At 38.2% G+C, this 23,826-nt stretch overlaps 2 protein-coding genes across 3 annotated transcripts; one reads left to right on the forward strand and one right to left on the reverse strand.

Annotated features, from left to right (window-relative positions):
- Positions 1 to 4,753: 4,753 nt before the first annotated feature.
- On the reverse strand, positions 4,754 to 12,703 carry LOC127624366 (uncharacterized). The gene is made up of 10 exons (XM_052099160.1): positions 12,496 to 12,703; positions 12,301 to 12,367; positions 12,136 to 12,188; positions 11,788 to 11,815; positions 11,640 to 11,671; positions 11,375 to 11,441; positions 8,864 to 10,515; positions 8,745 to 8,778; positions 5,275 to 5,326; positions 4,754 to 5,138 (listed from the first exon to the last, which is right to left on the reverse strand). Exons 1-10 carry the CDS (start codon positions 12,577 to 12,579, stop codon positions 5,099 to 5,101), a joined length of 2,109 nt encoding a protein of 702 aa, XP_051955120.1. The 5' UTR covers positions 12,580 to 12,703; the 3' UTR covers positions 4,754 to 5,098.
- A 120-nt stretch (positions 12,704 to 12,823) lies between these two features.
- Positions 12,824 to 22,293, forward strand: LOC127623678 (beta-alanine-activating enzyme-like). 2 transcript variants are annotated; one of them, XM_052098118.1, is made up of 14 exons: positions 12,824 to 13,152; positions 13,292 to 13,412; positions 13,486 to 13,757; positions 13,888 to 14,080; positions 15,524 to 15,765; positions 17,068 to 17,174; positions 17,354 to 17,526; positions 17,645 to 17,963; positions 18,080 to 18,198; positions 19,044 to 19,872; positions 20,362 to 20,525; positions 20,680 to 20,805; positions 21,144 to 21,275; positions 21,836 to 22,293. In XM_052098118.1, exons 1-14 carry the CDS (start codon positions 12,920 to 12,922, stop codon positions 22,286 to 22,288), a joined length of 3,483 nt encoding a protein of 1,160 aa, XP_051954078.1. In that variant the 5' UTR covers positions 12,824 to 12,919; the 3' UTR covers positions 22,289 to 22,293. The 2 variants fall into 2 exon arrangements, with proteins under 2 accessions (XP_051954078.1, XP_051954079.1); XM_052098119.1 differs by lacking the exons at positions 12,824 to 13,152; positions 13,292 to 13,412; positions 13,486 to 13,757; positions 13,888 to 14,080 and adding an exon at positions 15,276 to 15,390.
- Positions 22,294 to 23,826: the final 1,533 nt, after the last annotated feature.

A 23,826-nucleotide genomic window follows, 5' to 3' on the forward strand; every position in this document is an offset into this window, starting at 1 on the left:
CAACCAATTTGGCTTGATTTTAATATTGTTTGTGTAAAATGGTGGAAGAGAGGGAACAATGGGAGGGACACATTCTCTATCCTGACTGCAGTCTTGCCAAGACATGTTGATACAGTGGGATCTAATTGCTCACTACATGAAATATCACGTCTTCAACTAACTCAGTCAGTAAATACGTTTATCACAACACTTGCACTTTCTTTTTATCTAGTCATTTTGATAAGCATCTATTAGGAACATATGTAAATCACTCTGTGATCAATATATGTTAGAGGAATAGTTCAGCCAAAACTCTCATAATTTACTCATCCTTATGCCATCCCAAAACTGTATGATATTTTTTCTTCTGGTGAACACAAATGGAGATATTTAGAAGAGTATGTCAGTGCTTTAGGTCCATACAGATCAAATGAAGGCAGCATACAATTAATCCATACAATCCATATCTTCAGAAGCAATATGATAGGTGTGTGAGAAATAGACCAATATTTAAGTCCATTCTTTACTATAAATCTCCACTTTCAAACAGCCCTCCAAAATAAGCACCTTTCTCTGCTGAGAGTTCTGCTGCTTTTGTTTTGTTTTTTGTGCAATTTGCATTCTTCGTGCATATCGCCACCCTGCATATCGGGCAGGGAGGAGAATTTATAGTAAAAAGGACATAAATATGTATCTGTTTCTCACCCACACCTATCATTTAGCTTCTGAAGACATGGATTTAACCACTGGAGTCTTATAGTTTAATCTGAGCCATAAAATTACTTTTATGCTGCCTTTATGTGCTTTGTGGAGCTTTAAAGCTTTGGACCCTGTTGACTTGCATTGCATGGAACTACACAGTGGAGATATTCTAAAAATCTTTGTGTTCAGCAGACAAAATAAAGTTATACAAATCTGTGATGGCATGAGAGAGTAAATTATGAGAATTTTCATTTTTGGGTGAACTTCCTATAATGTGAATGTCTGTGTGGAATAACTATATTAGAGGATTTCACATTACTTTTTGTTCAATAGGGGTCAAGAGAGTGCTGGAATTGTCATAAGCACTGGAACAAATCCCCCGATATACACCACTCTGAAGGTAATGTAGGACTAATACAGCACCTTAATGTGTAAAACATCTCACTTGAAACAATCAGCCCTCTAGGGCCAGTATATTTCAAATGTAAATTCAGCAATGATGACAAGATTAGGCATGCCTGAGAATATTTATCTTTCTCTCTCTCATTTGCAGGGAATGGGTTTAGTGAATACTGCTTTTAAACCAGAAGACTTGCTGAAGCTGCGCAATGGTAACCTTGGTATTGGACATACACGTTACTCCACCACTGGCATCTCAGAGCTGCAGAACTGCCAGCCTTTTGAATTTTTGAAAAAATTTACTGAGTGATACTTAATGATGAGATCATTTTCATTTTTGGGTGAACTATCCCTTTAATGTCAGCACATTTGAACAACTTTGTCAGTGTATATAGTAAGTGGTGGGTGAAAATTAACCTGATTTTGAAAATTGGTACTGTGGAAAAGGGCTTGTAGGTATTATTTAAGCGCAGTCACATCATGCTATGTCATCACTGACAAATCAGTTAATTCAGTTGTCAAGTCAGTGAAGGATGATGCAAAATTTGCAAGAGATAAGAGAGTAAAATCCTTGTTTATTCTTGATGCATCCTCAGACAAAAGATGTGCATACCCTTGGTCGCAATCATCAATTAAGTTATAAAATATTATTATATTGTTAGTATGTTACTGATGAGCTCTCATGATAAATTAACATTCACATTTCACATCTCCTAGGGCACCTCTTGGTCGTACCCACTGATCCAGAGATTCTGGTCAAAAATTTTCCAGTTTTGCACCGAGGTCTATAATTGTAATTTAACATCTGATTCAAAGACTGCCATATTAGACTGGTCAGATATTTGGAGCTTTACAGTTGGAGGATACAGATAACAACCATAGAATATGAGATGATTGTTGTTAAGAAAATCATTGTCTTTGTGGAACAAAAAAGCAAGGCCTCTTCTTCCTGCCTGGTTAACAAAAATGTTCACCTTACATATGGAAATAATTAGATATAATACATCTGGAATTACAGCAAGATTTAATATAAAAAATGCTTTACTTGTTTGCAGGTAACAGTAACAATTACCTAGAGTGTTTATCTCTAGAATATTGTTTAAATACTGTAGATGGTCATATTCGTCATAACATCTTTTGGATTGGCTATGGAGAGTTTTTCAGTTTTTTTGTCCTTGTGATTTGTCTGTTGTTAACCGTGGCGTTTTATAGTGTCACATGTCCATTTGAAATGGTAAAATATGAAATAAAATATAAAAAAATGAAAAGCTTCACATTGTTAGAATGAGATTGATAGATGCAAAATGTAACACTTGGGGTCTAATTATAAGAAGTACAGTATATCTTCATAACTAGGCATGTCACAGGCTGCTAAAAAGGCTGTGAGCTGCCTGTTGAGTTCTAGAATAAAAAGAGAAATGGAACTAAACTCAATCCTAATTTTTATTGTTCAGGTGGTGGAGGAGACACAGAAGGCTGGGTAGTTTCATCTGAGTCCTGTAGCTTCCAGTCCATTGGAGCAAAGTATGCCCACAACATCGTGGCAACCTTTATGTTAAATTTAAACCCAATCACTCTTTGATTTCTGCAAATATGCGAAAGCCCACTTTCGGCATTTGGGTACTTTACACTGTTACAAGTTGTTTCCATCCCAGAGCCTTGAGGTCAATTACATATTTTATTAATTCATTTGTTTGTGTTTCTATTGTTCTTTTCTCAGGTATTATCGTGAAGTGCAGCCTGGAGAGATAGTCCAGATCTCTAAAAATGGAGTGAAGAACTTGTGTTGTCCCTCGCCCAGAGGGAGACGCTCCTGCCTTTTGCATATTTGAATATGTATACTTTGCCAGGCCAGACACTATATTTGAAGGCAAGTTCATGATTACATTTCTGGGTAATAATAATAATTTATTTAAAAACAAAAGTTAACTGTTATAATTAATCAGAATTTAGCAGAATTGTTGTTTTTGAAAAGGTTAGTAATAGGATTGCAATAATCTAGTAATAACAAATTATTTTTCCCATGGTGACATAATTATCTTACAGTGCAGACAATGTTTATGAGGTTAATCCTTGGGGAAATAAATGTCTGTGCTAACATATTACAGGTCAGATGGTATATATTGCGAGGCAGCGCTGTGGACGGCAATTGGCGATTGAGGCTCCCACTGATGCCGATGTAGTCAGCACTGTTCCAGAATCAGCCACACCTGCAGCATTAGGATATGCACAAGAGGTAATAAGCATGCTATTCATATGTGTTATTGCTTTATATCAAGTTGCTTTATATCAAGAGATATTATAAAGTTTCACATTTGTCTCTCCAATGTAGTCAGGACTTCCATATGTTGAGGTACTGTGTAAGAACCGTTATGTGGGCAGGACGTTCATTCAACCAAATACTCGACTGCGTCAGCTTGGAGTAGCCAAAAAGTTTGGAGTATTTACTGACAACTTTGCTGGCAAACAAGTGGTGCTTATTGATGATTCTATTGTCAGGGGCAACACAATTTCCCCTATTATTAAACTGCTCAAGGAAGCAGGTGCAACAGAGGTAAGATTCATTCAAATGTTATAAATCACACACATAACCCTTTGTTAAGTATGTTTGCTGCTTTGGTCTCTTTTCATCTGTATGCTGTCTTTGTGTATGGGCTTGACCGCACAGGTCCACTTTCGAGTTGCATCACCTCCAATCCGGTTCCCATGCTACATGGGCATCAACATTCCTACCAAAGAGGAGCTAATTGCTAACAAACCAGAGTTTGAGGTGTTAGCTGGCTATATTGGTACGTCAGAACAATGCAAACAGTTTGCATAAGTGCGAGGGTTTTAGAATTACACACAAATTATGAAAGAACCATACAAACTCTGCTTTCCATTATGGAAATAGAGATTTGTAATTACTGGCAATTATGCATGTGGACCACAAAGGTTCTTCAGAATATGATTTACATTGTTTTAATATTGTTTTTACTTTTGAGAAGGTGCTACAAGTGTGAGTTACCTGTCTGTTGAAGGCCTGGTGTCTGCTGTTCAAGGTGGGATAGAGTCACATGGGAAAGTTGAGAGGATCAACTCTAGCACTAAAACTAGACTTGGCCACTGCACAGCCTGCCTTACAGGCAAATACCCCGTGGAGCTGGAGTGGTGAATTGCAGACCTTAAAACTGCTTTTAAAAATCAATGTATTATTAATTCGGTACAGAAGTACTGTTAATATACATGCTACTTTATGACTTAAAAATCAAACTGTGGTGCTATTTAATGCCTTAACATATGTCAAAGCATTTGTAAATGTTATAGATATTTTCTCAAAAGGCAGCCCATGAACAGAGTTGGAACTAAAAATATAATTGTATGGATCTATTTTCAGTTCTCAAACATTCCTTTAAAAGTGTTCCTTGAAATTTTTGCCAGCATTGCTGCTAGTGATTTCACTTCAAATAAGACCTAGAGATAATTCACCTTCAAAACACTACATCTTGTAACATTCCTTTTGCAAATTTTTATTTCACCATCTCTGTTAGCGTATGAGGAAGTTTTGTATAATTGTAAGTCCTACTCCTTCAAGACATATTTTCCCACTATTCTATTAATCCTCAATGCAAAATAAATAAAATGTTCTGTATGTGAAATGCACATATGTTTATTAGAATTAAAGTTTGTTTAAACAAAAGCAAGAGTCTAAATTATTTACAAACATACAGTAAGTCAACACACATGAAATTGGACCCTGTTGATAGAAATGTATTTTTAAAAAGTTCTGTTAAAATATATAATATTAAATGGTCTTGTGAAGATATTTACACATTAAAGAACTACTTTGACATTACAACCGTTGCATTTACAAGTACATATGCATTTAAAACAAGAAAACTGACAGTAGAATATCAGCGTCAACTGACTTGTTATCCCCTGTATTTTCTCTTGGGTGACCTTGGAAGTATTCACAATATGAATTATATATAACCATAGAAGAAAATACAGGATTATGGGGTGCGAAAAGGAAACCTCATCACTGCAGAAGACCATACTGGAGTCGCCTCCTTGAGAGACTGAAGAAAACAATTTCTGTAATAATTAGTTTTGTTTTTTTCAACATTGTGACTGCTTATCAGCATTCTTCATATTTTAAGATAAACCAAGCTAAGTTCATTGATATAATATTTCTTGTCAGTGTGCTGGAATTACCTTGGAGAAAGTGGGATCGTACCATGATTAAAAGTTCTAATGGGTGAATGAGCTGTTAAAAACAAATTACAGAAACAAGCTAAATGAGACATAGAATGCCATGGTGATGAGGACATAAATTTGAAGTCAGAAGTTTACATACACTTAGGTTGAAGTCATTAACTTTTTTTTTTTTAACCAGTCCACAGATTTCATATTAGCAAACTATAGTTTTGGCAAGTCGTTTAGGACATCTAGTTTGTGCATGACAAGTCATTTTTCCAAAAAGATTTTAGACAGATTTTTTCACTTTTTATTGACTATATCGCAACTCCAGTGGGTCTGAAGTTGACATACACGAAGTTAACTTTGCCTTTAAGCAGCTTGGAAAATTCCAGAAAATGATGTCTAGACAATTAGCTTCTGACAGGTGTACTGAATTGGAGGTGTACCAGTGGATGCATTTTAAGGCCTACCTTCAATCTCAGTGCCTCTTTGCTTGACATCATGGGAAAAATCTAAAGAAATCAGCCAAGACTTCAGAAAAAGAATTGTGCACTTCCACAAGTCTGGTTCATCCTTGGGAGCAATTTCCAAATGCCTTAAGGTACCATGTTCATCTGTACAAACAATAGTACGCAGGTACAAACACCATGGGACTACGCAGCTATCATACCACTCAGGAATCAGATTCATTCTGTCTCCAAGAGTTTAATGTAGTTTGGTGCTACAAAACCACCATAAAATAGCCAGACTACAGTTTGCAAGTGCATATGGGGACAAAGATCTTACTTTTTGGAGAAATTTCCTTTGGTCTGATGAAACAAAAATGGAACTGTTTGGCCATAATGACCATCGTTATGTTTGGAGGATAAAGGGTGAGGCTCGCAAGCCAAAGAACACCATCCCAACCGTGAACCATGGGGGTGACAGCATCATGTTGTGCGGGTGCTTTGCTGCAGGAGGGACTGGTGCACTTCACAAAATATGAGACATGAGGAAGGAAAATGATGTGGATATATTTAAGCAACATCTCAAGACATCAGTCAGGAAGTTAAAGGGGTCATGACATGAGAAACCAAATTTGCCTTGATCTTTTGGTATATAAGAGGTCTTTTGGTATATAAGAGGTCTTTGGTGTCGGTTAGAAGTGACGTAACAGCGTTTGCATATGACCGCCTCCAGCACAAGATAACTACGCTTTAAGCGCAAGACAGCTACGCTCATTTCGTATCGCCGTGCGCCTCACAAGTGTTCAGTCGATGGACAGCGAGCTCTGACAGAGACTACTTGTGCACAGGAAAATTACGATGCCACACAGATGTGCTGTTCCTGGCTGTGGTCAAACAAAACCTCTGAATAAGCTGCCGAAAGATCCAGACGTCAGGGAAAAATGGATGCAGTTTATTTTTTGCGGACGTTCCAGTCACGGCAGTGTTAACTTAAGCGTTTGTTCTGTACATTTTAAGGATGACTGTTTTGAGAACAAATCTCAATATGATGCTTTCTTTGCCAGAAAACTGTTGCTCAAAGATATGTCCGTGCCGACTATTCTGGGAACAACGACGACGCAAACTGTAAGTAGGCCTAATCTATTTTAAACTTTAAACTACTTTCTAAAGCGCAATTTCATTCATTATGAATAATCACAGTGTTTTTACTTAGTTTACTTGCATATTGTTCTGGCTGGGGGCGTCAATAATTGATACATAGGCACTGACGTTAGCCAATCATAACAGTGGGCATTAACACTGAAGTCTTAAATGGAAAACGCCCCCAAAACAGACTGTTTGAATCAGAGGATGAGAAACAGGGTGGGAAAAGGTCATAAATCACTAGATTTTAAAAGTTTTTCTTAAAAAAAAATATATTAATACTATAATTGCACCTAAGGGAACATAATAATACAATAAAAAAAACCATGTCATGACCCCTTTAAAGCTTGGTCACAAATTGGTTTCCAATGACCCCAAGCATACCCCCAAAGTTGTGGCAAAATGGCTGAAGGACAACAAAGTCAAGGTATTGGTGTGGCCATCACAAAGCCCTGACCTCAATCAAATGGCACTTTTTCAGTGCACATTAAGGTTCGACTCGCCTCAACTCTACTCACTTTGTTTCTGAGTTGCATTTCCACTGCAGTTTAGTGCCATCTCAACATGGGTGGGATTTATAGGCTGATCGTCATAGTTGCGCTGCCTCTACTGCCGTAACATCATCTTAAACACAACACAAACTGACCAAAATAATAACAAACAGCTACCTGTTAGCTATTAGCTCATTGTGCTGCATAAAGCAGTTGTTGCATGGTGATTTTACACAAGTGTAACAGTTAAACTGGCCTGTTTGTTTTAGAAGCATGCTTTCCAGTAGCTGGTCAACTAAATAAAGTGAAGCTTTCAAGCAGAGTATAGAGTTAACGTAACAAAATGTACCATCCCCTATCATGGCTTAGTCCAGGGCACTCTCCCTCCCATTGCTCTCTGGTTTAGATGAAGTCCATTTGGTCAAACCACTTCCACTTTTACTTGATGGTTCTGTAGTCACTTTTACGTTTGTTTTTTTTTTACTTTTCCCTTCACTGTTGGTAGGTCCAGTGGTAGCCGTGTGCGGCCAACAGCGGATACACATCGAGAGACTTTTTGGTTTCGTTCATCGCTAACGAGTGGACCATCTGTACCTCGTTTTTTGACCACGGCGGGGTTTTGCACACAGCCATTTCTTTTTTCACAATTCGAATGTCGCGTGAACAAATTATACTGTTATCGCTATTGCTAACTTTAAAACTAGCGGGTTGATGTGTCGTAAATCCAGTGATGCTGGTAGTGACGATTCTCCCGGACCAATTAGTGATCTGCAGGATTTTGACATCACATTTAGTATCGGCTCGGCTGGAACCTCGACCGAGGTGGTACTAAAAAATTATCAGGTACCAGGTACTTACCACAGTGGAAAACCCCAAAAAAGCGAGCAGAGTCGAGTTGTACCGTGCATTGGAAAAGCCCCAAAATAAAACATTTGTGGGCAGAACTGAAAAAGTGTGTATGAGAAAGGAGGCCTAAAAACCTGACTCAGGTACACCAGTTCTGTCTGGAAGAATGGGTCAAAAATTCCAGCAACTTATTGTGAGAAGCAAACTATTTAGTTTAACTAAATAGTTAAACTATTTAAAGGCAATGCTATCAAATATTAACAAAGTGAATGAAAACTTCTGACCCACTGGGAATGTGATGAAAGAAATAAAAGCTGAAATAAATAATTCTTCTTCTTAATAAAAATATTATTCTGACATTTCACATTCTTAAAATAAAGTAGTGATCCTAACTGACCTAAGCCAGGGAATGTATTCTACGATTAAATGTCAGAAATTGTGAAAAATGGATTTGGCTAAGGTGTATGTAAACTTCTGACTTCAACTGTACATTGCTTGAATTTACTTTTTGGAAAGCATTGAAGAAGTATTTTAAACAAATGAAAATTTGGCTACAAACCTTCAACTGCATGGACTCCACTTGTGACATCTCTCTGCAAAACAATGAAAAACAAACGTTTTTGTATTACTCAAAATGACCTTATATTTAAACAACAGCCACACCAACAAGGCCCTTACCCAAGACATTGCACGTGGGTTCATTTGCATGGCTAATTTATCCTCCCTGATCTTTCTGAGGTTTCCAGTGCCTCTAAGGAACCAGGGACTGGGGCACTGAAGCAGGACGGCTCGATTCCAGGCATGTTTGTCCTCACTAGGTTCTGACATGGCAGAGCTCAAATATCTGTCTTTCACTTGATGTGGCAAGAGTTGGAGATGCTTAAGTGGTGAACGACTTTCACGGAAGCGTTTAAATCTAAACGACTCTTCCACATCGGGCTGATGGCGACGCTTCTTGAGTGTGTCTCTCAGGGGTGTGAGAGCAAGAGTGGACATGCTGGAGGAGGAAGAGCTGGGGATTTGGGACGTCTCCAACTGTCTCTCGCACAGGTGACAGTGGGTGGTAGGGTATGGTGAAGATGTACCACGACAGATGAAGTGGTGATACAGCTTCCTGAATTGTACATCAATTTGAGGTTCCCTGAAAGAGTCATATTTTGACAAACAAGTGGACTGGGACCTAGAAAGAGAATGTTGATGTTTATTGAGTCTGGGACTGATCTGCAACTTCTCAGACATGGAAAAACTTTCCAGATGATCTGTGTTGTGGAAAAGGGGACGCTGGGTTGATGACAACTGCTCCAGTTTCCCACCATAGAGAGACCGGTGTACCTCAGATTGAGGTAGATAGTGGATAGGAGATCTTCGCTTTGGACTGTGTATTGCTGTTGGCTTTGATTGATGTCTTTCATTTCTCAACAATGTGGATCTGAAGGTACTCTTCCCACTAGGAGAAAAACAACTTATGAATCCACGCTTTGGGGAGGAGACTGGAGAGTGCAGGTGTTTTCTAAAGTCATTTTTGTCCAATGAGGTGTAGGCTGGCTGCTGATAGAAGGGCTGGGATGTGATTGACATTCCACTCTGGTCAACAAAAGACAGGGCTTTAGCTGGTCTTCCTGGTGAGCGCCATGCTGGTCGTGGGGAAATGGAGACCAATGAGCCTGGAACAGCATGAGAAGTAGATAAAACAGTGGGTTCAATGTTGTAGGTTTGATTTAGGTCAGGAGACTGGTCACTAAGTGGGGAGACAGAGTAAGGAGGTGTGGTGAAGTCAATCACACGAACAGAGTTGTGCTTTGGCTTACTATCTAAAAGCAGGTTAGTCTGTGGTGACTCAAAACTCTCATCAACGGCGTCCCTCCTAGGTGAGTAAAAACAGCCACTGGCCTCAGAGTTTTTCAGTGGTGAAGACTTCAGTTTGTTCTTGAACATGTCGTGAAGTTTGATGCTACCCTTCATAGAGCAGCTTATGTTATATTGAGCTGGACTTTTTGTGGTGAATGAGATATCCGTTGTCTTGTTCAGTGTTCCATTGGGTCTCATCTTAAAGGAAGTGTTGCGAGGGTGTGCCTGGCTAACTTGCCAGTGTTTGCGGCGATACTTTTGCAGCACACCCCTAGCAGTATCCTTCACGTGCTGCCGCTGATATACTTCGCCAATCTGATTGAGCATGCTGGGATAGACATCCAGGAGGGTACTGCCGTGACTGCTCAATGTTTTCTCCAGTCCTTCATCCGCTTCCTCAGGCTGAGAGGGCACCCCCCACAGACCGCTATGAGATGAATTGGTCAGATTCATAGAGAGCTTGAACGACTCACCACCATGCCCTAGAAGATACACAAAGACATGAGATCTTTTGATATTAAAACCTCAAAACTGATATTGTTTCTGTTACATTCAATATATTTAAAACACTGTGTACAAATTGTAAATATTTTATAAAATAGACGGATTTAAAGGAACAGTTAATTAAAAAAATGAAAATTCATCATTTACCCTGATGCCATCCCAGATGTGTGTGACTTTCTTTGTTCAGCAGAACACAAATTAAGAGCTTTAGAAGAATTTATCAGCTCTTTTGGGCCATGCAATGCAAGTGAATGGGTGCCAAAATTTGAAGCTCCAAAAATCACTTAAGTCAACATAAAAGTAATCCATAATACTCAAGTGGTTAAATCATTGTCTCCAGAAGTCATATGATTGGTGTAGGTGAGAAACAGATTAATATTCAAGTCCATTGTTAATATAAATTCTCCTCCCTGCTCAGTCTGGCTGCACATTATTTTTCACCTTCTTCATACATACACCCTCTACTGGGCAGGGAGAGACTTTCAAGCAAAAATGTACTTACCTTTTTATCCGTTTCACAACCACATTTATAAAACCACTTCAGAAGATATAGATTTAACCACTGGAGTCATATGGTTACTTTTATGCAGCCTTTATGTGATTTTTGGAGTGTCAAAATGTTGGCACCCATTCACTTGCATTGCCCTACAGAGCTGAAATATTCTTCTAAAAATCTTAATTTGTATTTTGCAGAAGAAAGAAAGTCATACACATCTGGGATGGCATGATGGTGAGTAAATTATGAGAGCATTTTTATTTTGGGGTGAGCCATTCCTTTAAACCCTATATTGGTTTCTTTGTAAACTAGAATGATTTGTATTTAAAGTGATTTCTTACACAGAATTTCATTGTTCTGTTGATCGGAGCCATTAAGATCATCCTCAGTGATCCCCGACACATCCATCTAAATGTGGTGGGAATACAAATTGTTAAATGTACATACAATATATACACAGTATATAAGACAGTAAAAGGGCACCTTTTGGATGGAAAAAAGGTACGTTCTCAGCACAACACACTAGTCTGCTGGTCTGTATTCTGGATTGTACACACTACATGGAATGAGACAAATAATACAATACTACGATTTTCATCTTACTACCTGATCATCATCATCATTCTGGTCCACAAACTCTAGAAAATACAAGAACAGAACAACATTAAAAATATAAAAAATTGTCATGGTTACAGAGAAGTTGTTCCAAATTGCTCAAAAAATACAAAAGGATGCTTTCAATATTTTTTCTTACCCCTCACCGAATGGTCCTTCAGTCTAGTCTGCATGAGAGAAAAGAAAATTAAATTCTACCCTAATACAACCTAGAGCAATTTTGGACTGAAGACATGATGAGGGCTAAAAAAAAAGATATGTGATGTAGATCACTTTTTCTATCACTATTTCATGTATAACTAAAGAGCACCAGTACACATATGGGGGATCCTGCAATTATATTCAAATGATGCATATATTATGTCCTTGATTCCTTTTAAATAAAAATAAATAAAGACATTAATACAAATAAATTAAAATGTTAAGGGGAACTTATCAAGTCTACTCGTGCTGTTTGTGGGCTATGGCTTGACCTTGACCATCTCACCTTCAAAGCTTCTAATTCACGTTCTCCCTCTGCACTGTCAATAGGCACAGGACCTGTAGATATAAATAATAAAATACACAAACCTGAAAAGGTCTAGGTAACACTACTTAAAGTGTGGCTTTTAGTAGAAATGATTAGCTATCTTTTTACAATGTTTTATACTACCTCTTTCAGTTCTGCAGGTCATTGTTTTCAGACAGACTTCTATTCCAGGATCATTTAGACTGGAATACTTGAAAGGACACAGTAAACATACATTTAGTTAATGTTAGCGTTATCTAACAGACATTTGTTTTTAGACAAATCGCATTAGGTAAGATCTGTACCAAACGTTCTCTTGCATAAAGTAAACACAGCTACCTTCTGAAAAAGAGCTTCCATCGTGTTTCTGAACTCATCGTCATTTCTTTTAAACTGGTCTTCATTTAAAATATTTGCAGACATGTTGTTCGTGTCAAAATCTATTGCAAACGAATTGCAATGCACATCAACAAACTGCAAATTGATTTAACCAACATTAACTGGGATTTTGTGCTCTCCAGTCGTCAGCGGGCAGAGCAACAGGATTTTCAAATTTCTGCCCCGAGAAAGATTCGAGCTGTGATTGGACATTTTCTCTAGCGATTCTGAAACGTCATCATCACGCGTCACTCTTTGAGTCGCGTAATAAACACTGGTAGATGGCGTAGACGTGTATTTATATGTCTACGTTAGATGGCATGTAACCTACAGTGTAATTTAACGATTTGAACAGAATTATTACTTAATATATTTTTTAGCAGATATGACTGCAAAATCCCTTCAAGAGCTAGTGCGCGAGGCGGCGCTCGCGCATGGAGATGAAACAGCTGTCGCGTTCGACAGCAGCATCGCAGCGCGTGTGTCTTTTACATATGATGAAGTAATTTCCCTAGCAAATGAATTAACTGAACATCTGCGCGTCTCTGTTCAGAAACATGATAGCGTCATGGGGTTATTCTGCCATACAGACGTCTTCCTCCCTGTCTGGATTATTGGGTACGATAAAGTGCAGCTGTACACTGTGCTTGATAGTTAATGTTTTATTTTATTGCTTTACCATTAGAATAAATAACCTTCGTGTGATGTGTTATGCACAGTTCTTGTTCACTCTATGTTATTAACAATTTCTGAACAGTGTTCTGCAGTTTCCTGCTGCATATGTTCCCCTTGATCCTGCCTCACCAACTTCATGCACCCTGAGAATGATGAACAAGTGCAGACTGAATTTCTGCTTGATACAGAGTGATTTACTTAATGTAGGTTTCATACATTTGCCAGTTTGACACATTATATTATATTATAATATATTATACTATATTTAACCAACAGAAATTCCAGAGTGCATTTTCCAAACTGCTATCCCTGGAGGTATGTTCAACATTGTCGTCGCATAATCTTACTGTAATAAAGATACAAAGAGATCAGGATGCACACATTCAACCGACAGAGACTGAACATCAGCATTCCAACTCTACTATGACCAAAGAGAGCCACCAGAGAGAGCAATTGGCTTATGTTTTGCACACATCTGGAACAACAGGGCTTCCAAAGATAGTGAATGTCCCACACAGGTGTATTGTGCCTAACATAATTCATCTAAGGTAAGGTGGGCACATCCTTATCCCCTTTCTTTTTCTTTGTGCATATTTAATCAGTTGCTGTGAGATATAATACTTTTCATATATAGGGTGTGACATAATGGGTCTTTTTCTTGACATGCCTTCTCTACAGATCTCTATTTAAGATGACTGCAGAAGATATTGTGTTTCTTTCCTCTCCGTTAACATTTGACCCGTCTGTAGTAGAGATATTTTTGGCCCTGTCTTCTGGAGCATGTCTCCTTATTGTTCCCTCTGCTGTTAAAAAGATGCCACACAGACTTGCACATGTGCTGTTCAAACGAAACGCAACAACAGTCTTACAGGTAAGTGACTTTGGTTCAAAACATTCTGTCATCAGTTACTCACCTTTATGACGTTCTTTCCTCCCTGGGAAACCAAAGGAGATGTCACAGAGAAAATGTTCCTCTAAGTCACAATTCGCTTTCATTGTATGCAACTAAGTTGATAGAATTTGTATTTTTGTATGAACTGTCCCTTTAACCTTAGTACTCATCGGGAGCTATCGAGATTTTATCAGTCAAACACTTTATCGCTCCATTTGTTTGCTTGGCAGGTGCTTTTTCAAAAGTGACTCATAAAAATAAAGAGATGATCTTAATTAACTTTGGTAGAGGGAGCTGTCAATTGAAATTGGGGCATTATGCAGATTACAGAGATAATGAGTGGCTTCTTGTGGCACTGTTTTTTTTATTTACGTGCATCAACAATTTGTTTTCAATATTTTCTGTCATCATTTACTCCCCTTAAGTTGTTCCAGACCCATATGACTTTCTTCTGTGGAATACAAAAGGCAGAATGTTAGGAACTTATTGACTAAGTCAACTTTCATTTTCATTGTATATTTTTCCATACAGTGAAAGTAAATGTAACTATAGCAGGCCCTTCTTTTCTGCCTAACATTTCTTTTTGTGTTCCACGGAAAAAAATAATTCATACAGGTTTGGAAATTACATGAGGGTGAGTAAATGATGACCGAATTTTTATTTTGTGTGAAGTAATCCTTTAAAGGAATAGTTCACCAAAAATGTGTATGACATTTTGTCTTCTGCAGAACACAAATATTTTTTAAGAATATCTCAGCTCTGTTGGTCCACTCGATATATGTAAATGGTGGCCAGAACTTTGAAGCTCCAAAAGGTCAAGTCAATTTTATTTGTATAGCGCTTTTAACAACACGCTTTCAAAGCAGCTTTACAGGAAATCATGTGTTAACAAAAATGAAAAACTAAAATAAATAACATAGAGGCAGCATTGAAGTAATCCAACTACATTGGACTAATAAATGTCTTTGAAGTGATATGATAAGTGTGGGTGAGAAACAGGTCAATATTTAAGTCCTTTTTAACTATAGTTTTTTTGAACATTATTTGTGAATATCACCAACTACTGGGCAGGGAGTAGAATTTATAGTAAAACATATTGATTTGTTTTGCACCCAGACCTATCATATCACTTCTCAAGGAATGGATTAAAAGACTGGAGTTGTATGGACTGCTTTTATGCTGCCTTTATGTGCTTTTTGGAGTTTCAGATTTCTGGTAACCATTCACATGTATTGCATGGACCTGCAGAGCTGAGATATTCTTCTAATCTTTGTGTTCTGCAAAAGAAAGTAAGTCATGCACGTCTGGAATGGCATAAGGGTGAGAAAATTATTAGAGATTTTTCATTTTTGGATGAACTATACCTTTTACACATTTTGTAGCACTCCATTTCATTTCACACTTCATCTTGCTCGTTTCCAGGCAACTCCCACTCTTGTGAAGCGCTTTGGAAGGCGTGCATTGCAGGAGGAAGTGCTTAGTGCAAATTCATCCCTACGGTTGTTGGCTTTTGGAGGAGAGCCATGTCCATCTCTGACTCTTCTCAAGAGCTGGAGGCAGGAAGGCAATAGCACACACATCTATAATCTTTATGGCACCACAGAAGTTTCTTGCTGGGCAAGCTGGTACAAAGTCCCAGACAAACTCCTATGCTCAGATGACACGTGAGTTGCAACCAGCCTCTAACCAGATGTTGTTTATCCTAAACAGATACTCCCAGTGTATGTTCATTAAGTTTGTTTTGACAGCATAAGGAGTATAACCAGGTTTATTTATTTGCTTTTATGTTTGCTTAACCTTAGATTGTTGACAAGCTAAACCTATTTGCTAGAATCACTGATTTGCCACTTGGAGTCTAAGCTGAATATCGCAATAACAGTTCTGTTGTATTATCTTCATTGTGTGAATGAGGATTCTTTGACTTATTCTACTGTTTTATTATTATTAAATGTCATACATTAATTCAGGATACTTGCAGTATAGTTCAGATTTTGCCAACTGCAACCTTTGATAGTTTTTTTAACTTGAGCTCCTTTATTAAATGATTAGTTCAACCAAAAATGAAAATTCTCTCACCATTTACTCAGGGTGAGGGTCATGCCATTGTAGATCATTTTACCTTCTGCAGAATACAAAGATTTTTAGAAGAATATCTCAGATCTGTTGGTCCATTTGATGTATGTGAATGGCGGCCAGTACTTTGAAGCTCCAAAAAGCACATAAAGGCAGCATTAAATAATCTGTATGACTCCATTGGTCTAATAAATGTATTTAGAAGTGATATGATCACTGTGGGTGAGAAACAGATCAATATTTAAGTCCTTTTTTGCCAGAAAATATTCTCTCTGCCCAGTAGGGGGCAATATGCATGTGAATCATCTAAAACACAAGAAGAAGAATGTAAACGTTAAAGTGGAGATTGACTGAGCAGGGATGATAATTTACAGTAAGAAAGGACTTAAATATTGATCAGTTTCTCACTCACACCTATCATTTCTCTTCTGAATGCAATGATTTATCCACTGGAGTCTTTTGGATTACTTTAATGGTGACTTATGTGAATTTTGGAGCTTCAACATTTTGGCACCCATTCACTTGCATTGTATGGATATACAGAGCTGAGATATTTATCTAAAAATCTTAATTTGAGTTCAGTAGATGAAAGAAAGTCATACACATCTGGGATGGCATGGGGATAAAGTAAATTATGAGAGAATTACAATTTTTGGGTGAACTATTCCTTTAAGAGGAAAAAGGGGCTCCATGATAATGACTATGGTGTTATCTTGATCAAAAATCAAGTGAACAATCCAAAGATATTATTGATATCAAAGTCCTCAGCTTTATTGCTTTTAAGAGTCAAGATCAGTTTGGATGTCTTAAAGAGTTGGTGACATAATTTTTATTACCACTGTACACAACATTAAATTGTTCTATGTTTATATCTCATATGTATTGTTTGACAGAACTGATGTATCTGTGCCCATTGGGGAGCCATTGTTGGATACTGTAATCGAAGTGAGAAATGAGACTGGACATTTTGTCACTGATGGAGAAGGACAGGTGTTTATTGGTAGGCACAAATATCTAAAACAAAAGTCACTAGAAAAATTATGGCTTCTGTGTAATATCTGTTTATTTTAATTAGCAATTTGCATAGATTAGCTTCACAAATGCACTTAATAAGTGTAACAAATGCGGGTCAGAGATGCACTTCACACATTCAAACAGTGTATTTTTGTGTGTATTTAGGTGGTCAGGAGAGGGTGTGTCTGCTAGACAAAGAGGAAACTGTAGTCGGGGGAACGATGCGTGCTACTGGTGACTGGGTGCAGGTGCGCGATTCCCATCTGTATTTCCTGGGAAGAAAGGATCGACTCGTCAAGCGATTTGGTCAGCGGGTGCATCTAGATGCCCTGCAGCGGGTAAGCTCTATGTAACCTGTCTGTAATATAAAGACTTGTAAATGTACAAGTATCTACAAGAAAAAATGACGAGTAGCGTCTAGTAATCTCTATTGCTTTTATTTCTTTATGTCCTCAGATCATAGAGAATTTACCCCAGGTAGAGGCGTGTACAGTGAGCCTGAGTGGGGATAGCAGGTTGGTGGCATTTATAGTGCTTGCATCAGGTCAACCAAGAGCCCTTTCATCCTCCTCCTCAGAAATTCATCATGGAAAGCCTTTTCAAGATTCTACTGAGGCCTCTGAAGTGGTTGCTGAAGTAGAAGACCTAAGAGACTCCTCTTCCTCCCTCAGAGTTATTGAAGGAGAAATTCGCCATACATTATCTCAGTTTTTGGCCAGTCATAGCATTCCAGACACAATCTTGTTTATCTCCGCACTTCCACTCACCTCTCATGGTAAGCGAGCACCAGTCCCTTAGGATATAAGCCAATAACTTTTTTTCTAATTTAGTCAGATAAGTATGTTTTAATTGAGGTCATAGTCTTTACATCCTTTCTACGTGTGTTATTAGGTAAAATTGCCATGGACGAGTTGATGAGGATGTGTGAGACCCAAAGACAGAACACAGATAAACAAACTGTACAAAAAGACATTGATACCATAAGACTGAAACTACAGACATTATGGAAGGTACAAATTCACACTTTTTGAATAAACACAAGCAATAGTACTAATCGTGTGGAGCTGGATTAATAGTCCATGTCTATTTGCTTTAAAGCCACATGTATGCCGGGGGCTTGGGTAACTCAGTGAGTAAAGACGCTGACTACCACCACAAGAGTCGTTTGTTCGAATTCGGTGTGCTGAGTGACTCCAGCCAGGTCTCCTAAGCAACCAAATATTTTGCAAACCGGTTGCTAGGGAGGCTAGAATCACATGGGGTAACCACCTGGTGGTTCTCGCTCTTGGTGGGGCACGTGGTGAGTTGTGCGTGGATGCAGAGAATAGCGTGAATCCTCCACATGTGCTATGTCTACACGGTAACGCGCTCAACAAGCCACGTGATAAGATGCGCGGATTGACGTTCTCAGACACGTAGGCAACTGAGATTCGTCCTCTGCCACCCAGATTGTGGTGAGTCATGACGCCACCACGAGGACTTAGAGCACATTAGGAATTGGGCATTCCAAATTGGGGAGAATATAAAAAGTTAACCTTAAATCTTTATCACATATCAATGTCTCGTCTTGCACTACACAGATTGTTGTCCAATTAAATGCTGTCTAGAATGAGAATGTCTCCAATACCACTTTCAGCCAAGTAGCATATCATGGTTAATGCCTGTGATGTAACTTAAGCCTACAATATGTTCTGCCCTCAGCTTTGTTTCAATAGCAAATGCATCTACAGTGGAAAGAAAATCATCAAGTTATCGTCGAGCCATTTCACGGGGTCTTTAAAGGATTACTTTAAATCATTGTGTATCTTACCCATTGCCTGCTAACTGTTACTATTGTATGTTTATCTATGTTTAGGAGTGTCTTGGCCTGGCTAATGATGTGGTGGTTGAGGAGGATAAACACTTTATGTTAAGTGGAGGAGACTCCCTTCAGGCCCTGCGCCTCTTTGATGAGCTCACTGTTGCCATGGGGACAACCTCAGTGGGCCTACTAGAAGTCATATTAGATGGCTCTTTCTCAGATGTGCTAAGCCACATCATGACCAAAGCAGATAACAATGTAATCCAGCCATCAAAGAAAAGATTGCTTGAAGATTCTGCCTCTGTATTTTCCCCAAAAAGACTGCACAAGGATATGACCACAGTGGGTGTCCCAGAAAGCACAATGGGTTTTGTAGTTCCCTCAGTGAAAAGGACTGCGGGATTTGTAGTTGTGAGGCGAGCTGGAGAGGTTATCGATCTTCTTGGAGGACAACATAATGACTTCTCAGACATAATTACAGTGACAGAAACTTCTGAAGACAGTAAAGTGGATTTAATATTTAATGCTTCACGTGAACTTGGTGAGATACCTCAGGATAATTCCAATGTTAAAAAGGTCACTGAGCAGCATGTCCCTCAAGATGTTGGTGGTAGTCAAATGACTGCATCCTCTAGGGAAGATTCTCCTGATGCTCTACCTCTTGGCCTCCGAGTCCTCTGGAGCTCGGACACAGGCAGATGTGTGGATGCCTCTCCCGTGCTGCTGGTGGGCCCCGAGAGAACCACAGTGTTTATTGGCTCTCACTCACATAGACTGCAGGCTCTTGACCTGACCAACGGGGAGGTCATCTGGGAGCGTATCCTTGGAGATCGTCTGGAGTCTTCTGCTGCCATTTCAAAATGTGGAACCCTTTTGGTAGTAGGTTTGTAGGAAGTTGTAAAAGGAGAGTTGTAAGGGATCTACATGGCTCCCACATTCATGGAAAACCTGAAAATACCAGGGAATTTTTAAAATTTGATTTCCTGTCCTGGAAAAGTCATGCATATAGACATTTCTATAGTAGATTAAAAAAAAATATTGTTTTGCTCTGCTGTAATATTCAAGTATTTTGCTCAAATTATATTTGCAGACATTTGTACTCTAGTAATTATAATTGTTTAATTTAATTCAAAAGATTGGTATCTGACATACACATTCAAATCCATCACAGCAATTTTTGTAAAATGTTTTAAAAGATCTTTATTCGGGATTCATGAACAACTGGAAAAGTTTGGGAAATGTCATAGAAATTGGTTGAAATTGTGGGAATCTTGATAATAACGTGGAGTAATATCTGTGTTAGCTTGAATATGTGGAGATATTGCCTTGTCACAGTGTTGTTTGTTTACCTGTGTTTAACCCTGATTTTCAGGCTGCTATGACAGAAATGTGTATTTCCTGGATGTATCCTGTGGGGAGACATTATGGATGTTCAAGACAGGAGATGTGGTCAAAAGTTCTCCTACTGTAGACCCTAAAACTGGACTTGTTTTAGCAGGGTCCCATGATGGCTATATTTACGCATTAAACCCACTGGTAAGTTGCAGGAGAAATACTCCCAACAAATCATGTTTTTCATTGATCAGACAGTTTTGTTAAATGCTAAATTAGCTTTACTGTCTTTCTCCTTGATATTACTTTTATAGACCTAGATGTAATAACCAAATGTTTATTTTTATATTTGTCCTAGGCCAAGTGCTGTATATGGCAGCACTATTGTGGTGGAGGAGCAGTGTTTTCATCCCCATGCATCCACTTGTCTCAAAGAAAGTTGTACTGTTGTACTCTAGGAGGGAATCTCCACTGTCTTAATCCAGTAAATTATTTAATCCAGGAGTTCATTCTTCACTGGTGTCTTCTTCAGTCATGTATTTATTATGTACATATCTGTGTTAAATGTTGAAGTCTGAAACATTCTGTTTATTGGATCTATGGAAACATACAAATAATATGCTCTTACAAATGTTTTTAAAACCTTACATTTTGTAAAAAGCAACTTCTGAAACATAAGTAGTATATTAGTAAAGCATTGTAATGCAAGTCTTAGGAAAGACTTGCTGGGAAAGACTTTTTGTTTTAGGGAATCTCAGAGGATTATTTCTTAAAAATCAGATTTTTCTCATTCTCAAATCTAAAACTTGTTATTGTGTGTAGGACAGTGGAAAAGTCTTGTGGACATACACCAGCAGTGTTCCTTTTTTCTCATCTCCATCCTGCTCTGATACTTGTGTCTTCATTTGTTCAGTCAATGGACATGTTTTTGGATTAAGCCATTCTGGAGTTAAGGTGAGTTTAAAACAGCTTTCAAATTGTATAACAATAGCTATAGAGTTAAAAAAAAAAAAAAAAAGGCATGTGGCATTCATTAAATAATCCCGCTCCATGGAGTACACCCAGAGCAGCTCCTGAAGAGTGCATAAAGACTAACAGAATCTAAAGTGCTCTGTTGCACGCATCGTCTGCGGAGGTTCACGCAAAACAAAATTCTGTGCAAATATAAGTGAGGATTTTCATAGAAGTAAATCTGATGAACCTGTGCGGTGGATTTGAGTGGAACTGACATAAAACTAACCCTAACCCTTAATAAACTAAAAATGACCTAGACACCAGTTGGTTAAAATTCATTGCAAAAAAAAGTTAAATTACTTCTTAGAAAAACTCTTGAATCATTTGTTTGCAGATGCCACTTGGTTTGATATTTTGTTAACAGTGCAATGTATCTGAAAATTTGAAAGTGTGACATGCGTGTCCGAAGCCTTTTTGTGCCCACTGTATTTTTTTTAACCCTTTTTAACAGCAACCATGCTACCTTGTTTCCATGCTTTTTTTGTTCCATTCTTTTGCAGTTATGGGATTTCTCTGCTAAAGGATCAATCTTCTCGTCACCATGCATTTCTTGCTTGGCATCTTTGAACAGTCATCAACTACTGTCTAAAACGTCTTGCAGCAACAAATCAATGTTACCATCACCCAATCAGACGGTTACATGTGGGTCACATGACAGCTTTGTTTACTGTTTAAATGCTGTTAATGGATTGTTATTATGGCAGTTCCAAACCACAGGCAAGGTTTTCTCTACTCCATTTGTATTTAATGGCACCCCATGGGGTTTCGCAGTACTGGTTGCTGTGTGCTCTACTGATGGGACAGTGTGGATTTTAGATGGAGAGACAGGTGCACTGAAGGCTTCTATGTCTTTGCCAGGGGAGCTTTTCTCCTCTCCTGTTGTATGGGGACATTCTTTAGTGGTTGGATGTCGTAATGATTATGTTTACTGTCTAGAACTGTGCAGACAATGATTAATTAAAATAACAAACCCAGGTGCAGTTGGGTAAATACATTTACAAAGTATTCAGACTTCATTTTTTCACATTTTGTTATATTGCAGCCTTATGCTAAAATGCTTTAAATTATTTATTTATTTATTTTATTGTATTTTTTTGTTCCAATCAAACACTCCATACCCCATAATGGCAAAGAAAAAAACTGATTTTTGATATCTTTGCAGATTTATTAATACGAAAAAAATGAAATATCGTATTGACATAAGTATTCTGACTCTTTGCTATGACACTTGAAATTTAGCTCATGTGAATCAAATTTTTCTGGATCATCTTTGAGGTTTCTACACTATGACTGGAGTCCACCTGTGGCAAATTCAATTGATTGGACATGATTTGGAAAGGCACACAACTGTCTATAAAAGATCCCACAGCTTGGTAGTGGTAGTGGGGGTGTTTTTTCAGCAGCAGGAACTGGTCATGAACAGCATAATACAGAGATATCTTAATGAAAGCCTGGTTCAGAGTGCTCAGGACCTCAGACTGCGATGAAGGTTCACTTTCCAACAGGACAATGACCCTAAGCACACAGCCAAGACAATGCAAGAGTGGCTCAGGGGCAACTCTGTTAATGTACTTGAGTGGCCCAGCCAGAACCCAGATTGAACCCAACTGAAAATCTCTGGAGAGTCCTGAAAATGGCTGTTCACCAACAGACCCATCCAAGCTGACAGAGATTGAGAGGATCTGCAGGGAAGATTGGCAGAAAATCCCCAAATCCAGGTGTGCAAAGATTGTGGCCTAATACCCAAAAAGACTTAAGGCAGTAATCGCTGCCAAAGGTGCATCAGGGTCTGGGGTTAAGTGTCTGAATTCTTATGCCAATGTGATATTTCAGTTTTTTCTTTTTAATACATTTGCGAAGTTATCAAAAATCTGTTTTTTGCTTTGTCATTATGGGGTATGGGTACGGAGTGTAGATTGTGTTTTTTTTTATTTATTTTTTTTATAGCATTTTAGCATAAGGCTGCAACATAACAAAAAAAGGGGCTCTGAATACTTTCTGAATGCAGTGTATGTTGTCAATCAATTAGTGAATTACAATGATGTAGTCGGTATTATGTATGTATGTATGTATTCAGGTGGCACAAATGTTTTGGGCAAGAAAAAAAAATGGAATTTAAATCACAGTGTTCAAACATGTTCCTTTTTATTTTTCATAACATTGTGTGTCACTTTTTCCATGATGGATATTTCCAAAGTAGAACAAAAAGTGCAATTATCAACAAACCATTTTTGTTTCAGATCACATACAACACATACATATTTACGCTACACTATTGCACACGACCAATGTAAAAACAAAGTGACATGACTGCAGTTGAGGAGGTCTCCAAAGGAATACAGGCCATTTCATTTCACCTCTATATATACATACATACATACATACATACATACATACAACATTACATTAGATTATGGGGTCTGTCGCTCTGCTGAGTAATTTCCATCATTTAGCAGACACTTTCTATCCAGAGTGACTTACAGTTCACCTT

Source organism: Xyrauchen texanus, chromosome 30, assembly GCF_025860055.1.
Source record: "Xyrauchen texanus isolate HMW12.3.18 chromosome 30, RBS_HiC_50CHRs, whole genome shotgun sequence".
Classification (NCBI taxonomy): Eukaryota; Metazoa; Chordata; class Actinopteri; order Cypriniformes; family Catostomidae; genus Xyrauchen; species Xyrauchen texanus.